Consider the following 13,603-nt stretch of genomic DNA (forward strand, 5'->3'; position numbering starts at 1 on the left):
CCGGGGGACAGCCCCGCCCCGAGCCCGTTGTGCTGCTGACGTGGCCTTTTCCTCCCTCTGCAGAAGAGTAACTGCATCTGAGCTACGGGAGGCAGAGGCCCAGTCCTGCGCGTGGAACAATGAGGAATATTTACTGAAAGAAAACTGAGAGAAGAGAGGAGTTAGGAGGAAACTTCGTCCCCACCTCCTCCTCCCATCCCGGGTGGGGGCAGAGACCACGTGTGCTCCTTCCTCCCTTTCAACCTCCTACCCGAAATTTATTTTTTTCTTCATTTCACATGATAGGAACATGTCACTTTTTCTGTTACTCACCACATGAGCAAACACTGCTACTGCCAATTCACAAAACTGCTTCCGTAGGGTCAGCGGGCCAAATGGGCTCCAGCCCCAGGCCTCACATTTTCACTGTCCCCAAGGCGCAATCACGGCCTGTCAGCATCACCCTGCACCCAGCCAGCCATCTCCTAGGAACGCATGGGGCTCCTGGGCAGAGGGCCTCAGGGATGGAGGGGCCTACTGCAGCACAGAGCCGGAGGGGGTTTAGGTCCTGGCACTCAGCTGTGTGACCACGGTCAACACCTGACCTCGCTGCGCTTCAGAGACTTTTCTCATTTCTTAAAGAGGATACAGGGCCAGTTTTCCAAGGCTGCCGTGAGGGTCACGTGAGACTGGGATGCCAGTGCGGGGCCTCACAGTCAACATCAAGAGATTTAGTAAGCATCTACTATGTGACAGGTTCTGTCCTAGGAGCTAGGGTACAATGGCAAATGGCCCCAGTCCAGCCCACAGAGGGAGGGCTGCATCCTACTGGGGAGAAAGGCAATAAAAAGGCACTGCCACATAACTAAGGGACAGTGGAGGGGGGGGTTACAAGCACAGGCCTAGAGTCACACTGTTCAGTGGCACACCAGCCGTGTTACTTTGGACAAGTGACTTAACCTCTCTGCATTTCAATATTCTCAGCTCCAAACAAGGATAGAACAACACCTCCCTGATTGTGTTGTGAGGATTAAAGAAAAGATTTTTAAGTAACTCCACCCAACATTTGGTCCAAGGTAAAGTTAAGTACTAGCTTTAAACATTAATGATAATTGTCATAATGGTAAATGTGATAAGTACGCTGAGGGGAGTGTAGAGGGTGGGACAAGGCTTAGCAGAGGCACCTAACCCAACCTGAAGGTGGGAGAAGAGGCTATATCAGGGACAGCTTCCCAGAGATGACATTTCAACTCAGACCTGAAGAGGGACATTTACGAAATCTACCCTGACGAAGTGCTGTGTGGCTGGACAGAAAAGCCTTGGTACTGCCTGATCCGGCTCGCACCTCACACAGCTGGGAGGAACCCGGTGGGCCCAGAACACAGACTGGGGAGCCCCGGGGTGGCGGCAGCCAGGGTGGATGTTCTGGAAGCAGGACCATGTGCCCTGGAAGCGGCAGGGCCGGGAGCCCACGGGGTTGCCCAGGAGCCCTGCTGTCAGCAGAGCCAGAGACGGAGGCCGCTGGGGGCGGAGCAGGCAGGAAAGGATGTCCCCACCTGGGGCTGCTGACAAGAGAGAAGGCCTTCTGTCACCATGGCTACAGCCTGCCTCCACAAGTTCTCCACTGGTGGCAACTGCAAAGGTACCCAAGACACCGTTTCCACCTTAGCGTTTTTAAAACTGCTCGAGAGACGAGGCGCCTCCCCGTTCCCAGAATAAAATCACCCAGGGTGCACTCACAAGCTCCTTTCTCCAATTTTTCTAATAAATCCTGTTTGTAAACCGTAAAGACTAGGGAGTGGCTCCTGTAATTAAACGCAGCTTCAGCTCTGACACCTGTGTTTCCAGGATGTTCCTTGGGTTGACTGCAAAACCTCCCATCAATATCTGAGTCACTGAACTGAACCGTGGTCAGAACTGGCGCCTCCACGCCAGCCACCCTCCATGCTGAGCAGAGGTAATAAGCCACCCGGCGCAGACGGAGGTTTCTTTATAGACCTGAGAAGACATTTGTGATGACTCCAGGGCTTTGTTAATCGAAAGTCTCAGCAGCGAATTCTGGTTGCTAAACCTCAAGGCCGAGCACTAAATAACTCGGACAGTGTCTTCAGACTTTTCAAGTGAGTGAAACTTCCATTTTCATGTCAAATCGACTGCAGGCTTACCGAGGTCGATGAGAATGGCGTGCTGGTGGGAGGTGAGCTGCTTTAAGAGCTCTTTGTATGGCGTGTCCTTTGGCTGCTGTTTACTGGGAAACGGGTGTTTTAGGTGGTATTGCTCTGCTAGGAATTTCCAGATTTCGCCCCGGTGATGTCGCGGCACACCTTCAAAAGCGGGGGTGGAAAAGAGAGAGAGGGGCTTCATGTACAGAATTCAACTTAACAATAAAAACGAGTTGTGCTTCAGTCCACTGATCCAACTTCTAGTTCCACTGCGAATTAACTGCATAGGAATGGAAATAAAGCAACCAGAATGCTGTCGTATTTGCTCCCTTCCTTCCTTCCTCCATGCTCCCCGCCATTCTTCCCTCACCTCCCTGACCCCCTCCCACCTTTCGTAGCACATATCTAGGTACTATGTGCAGACTGTGCTAGACTCTGCGATAAACTGATGAATGACATGAACCCCTATGACTGGCACCAATTACTAACGTCCTTGGGAAATAACTGCAAGCATGTAAAATGACACTGCAAAATGGGATCTCAGGGACTTCCCTGGTGGCCCAGTGGTTAAGAATCCACCTTCCAATGCAGGGGACGTGGGTTCGATTCCTGGTCGGGGAACTAAGATCCCACATGCCGCGGGGCAACTAGGCCCACGTGCCGCAACTACAGAGCCTGTACGCTGCAGCGGAGGATCCCACATGCCGCAACGAAGATCACAACGAAGATCCCGCGTGCCACAACTAAGACCTGACACAGCCCCAAATAAAAAATAAATAAGTAAAAAAATTTTTTTTTAAGTTTAAAAAAACAAAAGTGAACTCAGAGAAGGGACAGATCCAAAGAGGTGAGTGTGGACGAAGGAGATCTAGGTTTCCTGGACTCCTTCACTTGTGCCAAGACTCAAGAGTGGGAGAAAGAAGAGAGAAGCCAATTCAGAGGAAGGGAACCAAGAGCGTTTCCACAGGCCTCCCTGGGCACACGGCACATGCAGGAGGGAGCAGGTGGCAGTCAGGCTGGAAGGGCTTTACTAGAGGCAAAACTGAGGGCAAGAAACCTGCACTTTATTTGGTAGCCGAAGGGAGCCACTGAATGTTTTTGAGTTGGGGAAGGAGTAGCCGAATCAAAGCTGAGATTCTGGGATACTGATTGGACGTCTTTCTGCAAGCGTGGGGTGGAGGAAGGGGCCAGTGGCTGCACAGGGGACAGTCTGCATGAACATGCCCTGGTGGGCATTCAACATGGACCTACAAACAAGAAAAATGATCTAAGAGCCTCTACCTAATGTTTTAGACGTGATTAACTTAAATACTCAAAGTAATTTTAAAATGTTGTCTAAAACTAAGAAACGTCCTCTTAAAGTCAATGATGTTACTCAGGTCAAACCCCATTAGAAAAAGTGACTGTTTTGGATCAAAATTCTTGGGTTCGTGATTCCGCTGTTTCAAGGCCCGAACGTGGAAATGGGGAGACAAAGAAAACGGCAGGATAAGACACCAAACCCTCCTCATCTCTGAGCAGTGCTCTTCAGAGAAAAGGAGCCTCGTAATCAGGGATTAATCTCCCTTTCCATCCAGAAAAAAACCGTGAGCACTTGGTACCCTTCCCTGCCACTCGGAGAGCCTACCCAGGAAGGTCGTTTGCTAGTTTCCCCAGCCGTCTCTGACAGCAGATCCTACTCCGGGAAAGAGCAACAGCTAACACTCCCTGTGAGGTGACCAGGCGCCGTCGCCATCCTGAACACGTTACATCGTCCCCACAACCTGCTGAGGGAAATACGAGGATGCTCCACATGGTGCAGATGGGGAAACAGAGGCCCCTTGCTGAGAAGAGGTGCCCCAGCTCATTGCTGGCAGCCCAGGGGAACTGACTGCCGTTTTCTCTCAAAGTTCTCACTGTCACACAAGCTGCTACTCAGATGGGTACTGAGGAAAATACCTTACGTTCCTACCTGGCAATTAATAATAAAATCATCATTTGTGAATCTGAATCAGAAAGCCAATTTCATTTATTACAGATTCACAGGAGCTGTTTAGAAAGCATCACTCAGCCATCTCTTGGAAATACTTACAGTCTAGTCAGTAATTTGGTTTTACACTATGGGAGAAACACAGGGACACACTTAACTGTGACCACATCCTACACGTTCTCTGAATGTTTAACTCGGAGCCAACTGGATGACCCTGTGTAGTGGGCTGAGTGGTGGCCTCCAAAAAGGTATGCCCACGTCCTGATCACCTGAGGCTGTGAATGTTGCCTTATTTGGGAAAACGGTCTTTGCAGAGATAATTAAGTTAGGTAAAGACCTTGAAATGAGGCCATAACCCAGAATGACAATGTCTTTAGAAAAGAGTCACACAGAGGAGAAGACAAGAACAGGAGGCGATATGCCCACAGAGGCAGAGACGGAAGTGACGCAGCCACGGTCAAGGAGTGCCGACAGCCACCAGAAGCTGGGAGAGGCCGAGGGCGACCCTGTCCACGCGCCCTGACTTCAGACTTCTGGCTTCCAGAACTAAGAGAGAAAACTTTCTGTTGTTTTAGCCACCAATTTTGTTATCATTTGTTATGGCAGCAACAGGAAACTAATCCACCCTGATATCTGCTTTTTTATACTGTTCTGTTTCTTTTCTCCCTACTATTCCTGCTCAGAGATGTATCTGGAGGGGTGGGGAGATGTGCAGACACACACACACCTCATACTTCACACTGTATTAGAAATAAATGTGGGCTGAAAAACAGTCAGCATGTTACATGATTAATAGTGGGGCTTTTCACAAAATATTTTTGTCAAACTGGGAAATTTCCCAAGTTATGAGATGAACAATTTCCCCTTATTACTAAATCATTCCCATTATCTTATCAAACCTTTATTTTGGGGAGGAAAAAAATACTGGCCGTCCCTGGACAGTACCACATATTCTGGTGTTTAAGAGAAAGCTTAGATTTTACGATTTAAAAACAAAGGGTCATGCAAATCGGTGCCAATGTGTTTGCTAAGAATGACCTGGAACAGCCTTCCGCACGCTCGGTTTTGCCTCCACTCCTAACCCCAGAAAGAAACCTGGCAGTGGACTGGGCGCGCAGGCAGGAAGCCACCCTCCCCCCCAGATGTAAATACTTTTTAATTTTTACTCACTTTAGAAGTAATATATGCTCACTATTTAAATGTGAGAAAAACAAACAAACCTTCTGAAAATACAGAAGGTATAAAGAAGAAAGTGAAAAACCATTCATAACTAGAGGGAACATATAATTCACCACCCAAAGCGGGAAGCTTTTGAAAGCGAAGGGGAGGAAGGCTATTAATTACTGGACAGGTTGTAAAGCAGGGCTATGCCGGGTAACCCGGATGGATGGCCATCCTGTCTACAACTCAGGTTATCTGCAAACACGTCAAGGATGTCTTTCTACATATACACATATGGAGATACACAGCTGTACATGAGGCCACGCTGTCCTTTCTCATTTAACGACTGACCTCAGACACCTTTTACTGCCGTCAATGTAAATCTACTGCGTTATTTTCAAGGAATATGACATACGTGTGGTCACGCAGTTGGGGTTTTTCGGGTTCTGCTTTGTTTTTTGGCCATTAAACACTGCCACAATCTGCACTCTTCCCACTGCAGTACATTTTTGACTGATTCATTTCTAGAACGGGTTTCTATTCGTGGCAGTGCTGGGTCAAAGGTGAGCAGAGTTTGCTTCTGGCCCATATTGCCAACTGCTCAGGTAGCCTCTTTGCAATCCCACTCCTAGAAAAGTACACTCCAGATTATAAACTTCTACACCTTCATACCTTTAGAGAAATCCTTTAAAACCAAAGTAAACTTTGAATTATTTAAAATTCCCTAGAATTATTCCTCCTTCTCCCAAGTTGACACCCTAAAATCCTGCCACCTTGATCGAACTTTAACTTGGGATGTTTATAAACCTCTTTATTTCCGTCACTTAGGGGTCTCATTAAGAGGAGAGGCCTTCTTAGCCACACGGCGTCTTTTATTTCAAGGGCTGCAAAGTAACTGGAGAGCTGGAATCCAAACCCGAGCCTACCTGCCTGAAGTCCGGGCTGGACACTATGTTACCTCCCGAGAGCATCCAGACAGAAGGCACACAGTTCACTGTCAGTTTACTATTTCACTCAGCTTATCATCACATCATTACGCAGTCTGTAGGCAACTAAGCCCTTAGGTATTCTTTTGTCTTCTTCCTGTTTCCTTAATTAACTTAATTAAGAGGAATCATGAAAGGTAATGAAACTCACATCAATTAACTAAGACATCTGGAAACAGATTAGGTAAAGACATGATAAATAGGAGAGAGATGGCCACCGAAAATGGACTTAAAAATTATTTTTTATTCCATACTTCTCCCCAGTCATCAGTGAGGGGTGAGGCCGGCTGGACTGATTCCCAGTTAAGCTTACCTTGCCCAACAGCCGAGTGCATTTTTTCCATGTCAAACTTAATTTTTGATCTTCCTGGAGTGGTAAGCATCTTTTCCCACACTGTAGTTACTTCTTTAAGACAAGGAGTGATTTCTTCATAATCAAGCTTTAGGCGCTTGTTCAGCAAATCATTCTCAGAGGCTAGAACAGACAATTTAAGAGCACGTTAGTGAATGTTACAGCTCCGTGTCTCTTACTTCACAGCACAGCTGCCTGCTCATCACCACCGCTGAGACGTCAAGCGGCTACAAGCCAGCTTAACAGGTCCAAGGTAAAGACACGGTTCCTGCCCCACCACAGCTTCCTTACCTTGGAAGAAGCTAAACACCTAGGAGGCATCCTTGATTCCTCTTAGTCCTTCACCCCCAAGGGATTCTGCTGGCTCTACTGCTAAAATACACCCCACACCTATCCAGTTCTACCCATCTCCACAGCTACCCTATTAACCAGAGACATCTCAAGGGCAGGAACTATGTGTTGGAATTCCCAGCGCCTGGCATGACGAGCTCTCAACAAAACTTCATCTAAACTAGGATAGGCTCTCCGAGGATAGTTCCTTCTTATTTAGAGCCAAACCTCCTTTAAGTAGCTTCTACCCTTCGTCACATTTCTGCTGCCTGGGGCTGAACAGAATAAATCTACCCTTTTCATGTGGCATCTCCTCAAATATATGAAGATAGCTATTATTTCCTACCAAACTTATTCAGCTTACAGCTGCATTAAGAATTATACCTAAATTACCAAACTTGGGGGGGGGGGCGGGGGCAGGGGATCTAAGAAGGATTAAAACCGACAACCTCACTCCCACCTAAAACCACTAAATCCTATTCAGACAAGGTGGTAACGTTGTCAGCCCCCATATCCACTCCACAACCTATCTCCGATCTAGACTGTGAGTTTATTGGAAAAGCAGGTAGGATACATAGCTCAGCATAAGCCAACATACAGGCTTCTGCAGAGCTGTAAACTTGTCTTCTTTATGATAATAATAAACACTATATGTCTTAAGTACTCTATATATAGTAACATTTAATCTTTTTTTTCTCTTTTCTTTTCTTTTTTTTTTATTGGGGTACAGTTGCTTTACAACGTTGTGTTAGTTTCTGCCATACAACAAAGTGAATCAGCTATATGTATACACATATCCCCTCCCTCTTAGACCTCCCTCCCACCTCACCCCCCATCCCACCCACCTAGGTCATCACAGAGCACCGAGCTGAGCTCCCTGTGTTACACAGCAGGTTCCCACTAGCTATTTTACGCATGGTAGTGTATATATGTCAATCCTAATCTCCCAATTCATCCCAACTCCCTTCCCCCGCCCCGAGTCCACGCATCTGTTTTCTACGTCTGCGTCTCTAGTCCTGCCCTGCAAATAGGTTCATCTGTAGCATTTTTCTAATCTTCAGGACACTGTGAGGCAGGTGTCTTTGGATGAGAAGACTGAGCCCCTCCCCCAAGGCCCAAGCAGGAGGCGGAGTGGGCCTGGGCCCCTTGCCTTTCTCCGCCACACTGCAGAACTTGCTGTGATTAATTATACACATTTTCTGAGACTAGGCAGGTATCAATTAGGGGCCTTAAATGTTTGATAGAATCCAGTGGAGCTATCTGGACCTAGACTTTTCTTTGTGTGAAAGAGTCTCAATACAAATTTCATCTCTTTGACAGATATAGGGCCATTCAGACTTCTTTTCCTTCTTATTTCAGTTGTGATAAATTGCACCTTCCAATAAGTTTGTCCATTCCATCTAAGCTGTTAAGTTTATTGGCGAAGAGTTGTTCTTAGTCCCAGAGACACTAAGTCAGTGCACACCTCGCACCATCTGCTCTCCCCCCATCCCACAGACCCACACTCCCCCGCCCCAACTTTTATCCTGGAGGAGACCGAGGCTGAGCAGGTTCATTACTTTGTCCAGGGCCGCAGAATCAGGCTGTGCTGGGTGCAGGATTTTTGCACCCTGGATTATTTTTTAAATAGGAATTACAGCTATTTCACTGAGTTGCTCCTGTGAGGATTAAGTGAGATGACATATACTAACCATCTACAAGATGCCTGCTAATTAGCAAGTGCTCCACAAATTACCACAAATATAAAAGCAAAAAAAAAATCGAAATAATGTTGCTTTACAAACCAAGTGCTGATAACATGAAATATTTTCTTTTTCCCCATTAGAAATTGAGCAAATGACAATAACTCAAAGAATCTGGCTAATGCTAACCTGACAGTAAGATCTTAGTCATCTTATGCATGTTTTCTGTACTTAACTGACCCAGTTACCACCTTTAAGAGTACAAACGCATCAAAAGATGGCGCTGAAAAGGGCTGCAGAGATCCCTCGTCCAGCCTCTCACTTCATGGACACAAAAACTGAAGTTCAAAGTGAGCAAGGGACTTGCCCAAGGTGATTTACTAGCTGGTGGGTGGCCAGGAGACTCTAGGCCTACTGCTGCCTCCTTCTCATCTTCTGTGATTTTTCATCTTCTGTCTTCATTCTTTTCCTTCTTACTTTGAAGAACACATTTTCAAGGTCCTGCTTAATAATTCCCTGCGTGTATGTGGAGTTCAAATTTTTTAAAAATGTCAACCCTCAATTTCTCTCAGCTTCTCATCTACACATGGTAGATGCCATTAGAGCTGAGCTAACCCTTGTGGCACATAAGGTTCAGGGCCAGCCCTGCCAAACAGTGACTGCAAGCAGTACAAGGCTCTTGGGGCCAAATGTACATTTCTCTGGCAGTGAATTCTGCTGTGAGCACGCCTGGATACTAAAGAGCCCAGAAAGCAACAAGAGGAACCTCCTCTGAAGTCAACAGAACAGAAATATCTGGCCAGAAAATGCAGCTGAAAAGGCTTATTAAGCTATGCATTTTGCTGTTGGCCCAAGCAACAGCCTGCCGTTTCAGTATCCTGACAACACTGCTCCCTAAACCAGTGGCCTCCAAAATGCCTTATCAAGCAAGGCAGATGGTGCAACCCCACAACAAACATCAAGGCTCTAAGGCAAGAACTTGAGATACAAGACCAAACTCTTTTATTAAATAAGTGTCTGCAAACCCATGTTTAAGAGTTTCTGAGGCTAGGAGAAACCAGGACTAAATGAGATCAAAATGTAACTTTGCAAAAGAGTCATCTAATCGCCATTGAATGTGGATGTGAGCTACAACCTGGACTGCAGACTAATAATGTTCAGGTCTGATTATGTCACCGCACAGGGTGTGCTGTGGCTGCCTGTCCCAGTTCTGCTCTATTAGCAACTGCCTTCACGGACAAAATGCTCTTCCAACTGCCACCATCTCCTGAAAACTTAGAAAGGGAAGGAAGGCTAAGAGGCTGGGAGTCTCAGTAATTAAATGACGCCCAAACTTGTAGAGATTTTAGAAAAACTGCACTCAATATCTAATTTTTTTTTTATAACCAACGTGTAGTACTTGTTTAACTAGGAAAATCTTTTAAAAATATCTTCAATGATAATCAATTAAAACTCAAAATTCACTGTGTTATCATTATGCCGATGTACTGTCTGCAACATTAAATTATATGACTCAGTCCAATAAGCAGCATAGTGCTGACCAAAACCCATGGTTGTGGTGAGTCACCCTGCTGTCCTGCGTCAGGCTGCTCCATCATCATTTATAACAGGGGAAATGGCCTTGCAGAGGGTGCTGCAGAGGCCTGAGGGTCGGGGAGAGAGGCCATGCATTTCAGTCCCAATACCACTGAAAATTAGCTGTTTAACTTTTGAGGAAATCACAATTCAGCTTCCAATGGTCTACAATGAAGTGAAACAGATTTAGATGACGTGGTTTGATTCTTTCTTGAATGCAGTGCTCCCGGAACAGTAATAAATATTTGATCCATATATTCAAAAGCCAGGAAAAAGGCTTAACCATAGGAAGAATCTCTTCCTATATGTTCCTCTCATTTCTTTCCCAAAATGCATGCAATTCAGCCTGAATTCTTGATCAACTGCAAGCACCACTTCCAGCTGCAATTTAACCTTCCTTTAAAAGTAACTGAAAAAAAAAAAAGCGATAAAATGACTGCCTCTTTAGTGCACTCCTGGTTGGTTCTTGTCAAATCTTGCCTCTGTATTTAATGATTCTGTGCCCCCCATGCCACCCCAACAAAACTTACTACATGTTTTTAGGCCATTCATGATCAGGCTCTTATTGTTGATTAGTTTTCTCAGCAATACAGGTACTGCACACACTGACACAATGCTTCCTAAATGATATTTAGCAAGTTTATTATGCTTTCACCACCAAGATAAGCATACGTTGGACTTTACAGAGCTAAGGAGAGGAATAAATTCAAACAGTAAAAATAAGAGACCACACAGGACAGAACTCTGCTGGATGAAACAAGGAAGCAGCAAATGAGGATGCCGGCAAGGGCTAGTGAACAAGGGCAAGGTGTTCTAGGTACCTTAGGAAACGCTTCCCTGCCCATTCTAGTCTGCCTGGTCACCATTTACATGGCTTTACAAAAGCTTTGCCACTGTGGCAATCTGATCTTGTCTCATCAGTCACAGTCACGATTCCTCCCAACACTCCCAAGAAGCCAGCCAGCATCCTTCCCATTTTACAACTACGCCCTGATTTTCCATAGCTGCCATCTGCAAGAAGATGGGCCAGGGAAAGCATTAAGGTTTATGACCTACATGATGAATATAAGTGCCTTTTTACTTTTCAACAAAAACCCCCACCAACATACACATGATTATAAGCGCTGTGCTCCAAAGCTGTCATTTGGTCGATGGAACACTCAGTGATGCCATCACTATTAAATCTCTTTTAGACATCTGCTTTTAGAATCACCTTCAAGAACATACAAGAAAATGGTAGAAACACAGACTTGGAAGAAAATTTAGCATTCACTGCTCTAAACTCCCCTCACCATGGCATCCCTTTCCATAGCAGCCTCATGGGATGAGCTGTCTCTCTCAGCTTCAATACTGGGTACTGGAGAGCCCACTACACCCATAAGTAGACAATTCCAACCGCTCAACTACTCTCTTATCAAAAGGTCTTATTACTTTGTACTTGACTCTTGTTTTTGGTCAAAGATGACATATTTATATGGACAATGAACCTTATTCACCAGATTTGGTGTCTTAACTTTCAGCTCTATACAAACACCACAATAAAAGATGAAGCTCTACAATCAAGGAGGAAGTTAATTCCAAAATTGCTCTGGACAGGGCCACCGTGTACTACTTGTATAGCCTCCCTTTTAAAGAGTATGTTCGGATTTCCCAACCAAAATCCTCCTTATTTTATATCCAGGCAGCTCTCTGCACTCCAAGACCCGTGCTCTTTGCAGTATACCACCCAGGGTACATACAACTCGGCTCCTTAGCTACTTTGCAAATAATATTTATTCGTTCAAATGACTATGGAAACAGGAAATGAACAGAATCTAAACTTTCAAAGTTCATGGCTTATTTTGACACTAACATAACCCTGGGCTTCCCTGAGCATTAGTTTCCTCTTCAGGCTATACCTGCCTTCTTGAGTTGTCACCAGGATTAAATGAGTGTGTCCTTATAAAACCTTGTTATCAGTACAGGTACAGCTCAGTTAACCTGAAGTCTTGGTTCTCTATTTTTCAGGTTGCCTGCCACTCACTAAAAACGCACAGAGAGTGAGGTTATGAACTTTAATGATTTAGGTAGGATCAGTTCATACCTAGTACCAGGCAAAGACTACGGTTGAGGACAAAGCAGGGGGAGAGAGAGAAAGAAGAAAACAAAAAACACTTTTCAGAGAGTTAAAGCTTACATTTGAAGGATGTCTCTCAGAAGATTTAATTTAATATAATTGGCGAGATTATCATTAAATCTCTAGAAAGTGAAAAGTACTAACTTTGCTTTGGAAAAGTAACAGGTATTTAATATGCACGTGTGTATGTATGTATGTTAGAGTACCTTGCCTTTTTTTTTTGTAAAGAATAACATGCTTATGTCTGATACGCTTCACTTTAGAGTCAGGACAAATTAAATCAACATCAGGCCTGTTAAATATAAAAAGTGGCAAACCAACCTTGCAGCTTCTGATTTTCCTTCTCCATCCTGAGGAGGAGTATCTGTTGTAGAATGGCCTTTTGCCACAGCTCTCGAAGTTCATGAGATGTCCTTTTCTTTTCCTCTGGGACAGGGCCAAAGGGTCCATCTTCACAAACTGGTTCTAGAGGAGATCGTGGGGGAAGCTCTCCCAGCTCTGAATAATCTGGGGAGGAAAAAGGGCATTTCAGAATGGTCATTTTTCTTTTTTTTCCTTTTTCTTCCTCTTTATTTTGTTTTCTTTTTTTAAGTACAGTTGCTGTACAATATTATATAAGTTAAGGTGTATAATATAGTGATTCACAATTTTTACAATTTTTTTAAATTAATTTATTTTTTATTGGAGTATAGTTGCTTTACAGTGTTGTGTTAGTTTCTGCTCTACAGCAAAGTGAATCAGTTATACATATATATATCCCCTCTTTTTTAGATTTCCTTCCCATTTAGGTCACCACAGAGCACTGAGCAGAGTTCCCTGTGCTATACAGTAGGTTCTCATTAGTTATCTATTTTATACATATTAGTGTATATATGTCAATCCCAACCTCCCAATTCAGCCCAATCTTCCTCCCCCCCTTGGTAACCGTAAGTTTGTTTTCTAATCTGTGTGATTCACCATTTTTAAAGCTTATACTCCATTTATAGTTAATATAAAATATCGGCTATACTCCCTGTGTTGTATAATATATCCTTGTAGCTTATTTTATACATAATAGTTTGTAGCCCTATTCCTCTTCCCCCTCATTCCCCCTCCCTGCTGATAACCACTAGTTTGTTCTCTATCTGTGCGTCTGCTTCCTTTTTGTCATATTCACTTGTTTGTTGTATTTTCTGGATTCTACATAAGTGAGATCACACAGCATTTGTCTTTCTCTGTCTGACTTATTTCACTTAGCATAATGCCCTCCAAGTCCATCCGTGTTGCTGCAAATGGCAAAAATTCATTCTTT

General features: G+C 44.6%; 1 protein-coding gene across 8 annotated transcripts in view; it reads right to left on the reverse strand.

The window, feature by feature from the left end:
• Positions 1–13,603, reverse strand: part of TBC1D1 (TBC1 domain family member 1) — a 239,342-nt gene that overhangs the window by 24,310 nt on the left and 201,429 nt on the right. For 6 of the 8 annotated variants that reach the window (XM_049709615.1, XM_049709609.1, XM_049709612.1 and 3 more), the window contains 3 exons: positions 12,634–12,819; positions 6,571–6,732; positions 2,145–2,303 (listed from right to left, as the gene is read on the reverse strand). In XM_049709615.1, the coding sequence (XP_049565572.1) occupies positions 2,145–2,303; positions 6,571–6,732; positions 12,634–12,819 (507 nt within the window). The remainder of the gene's footprint in view (positions 1–2,144; positions 2,304–6,570; positions 6,733–12,633; positions 12,820–13,603) is intronic. The other 2 variants (XM_049709611.1, XM_049709613.1) reach the window with 2 other exon arrangements.

This window comes from Orcinus orca, chromosome 4, assembly GCF_937001465.1.
Source record: "Orcinus orca chromosome 4, mOrcOrc1.1, whole genome shotgun sequence".
In the NCBI taxonomy this organism is placed as follows: domain Eukaryota; kingdom Metazoa; phylum Chordata; class Mammalia; order Artiodactyla; family Delphinidae; genus Orcinus; species Orcinus orca.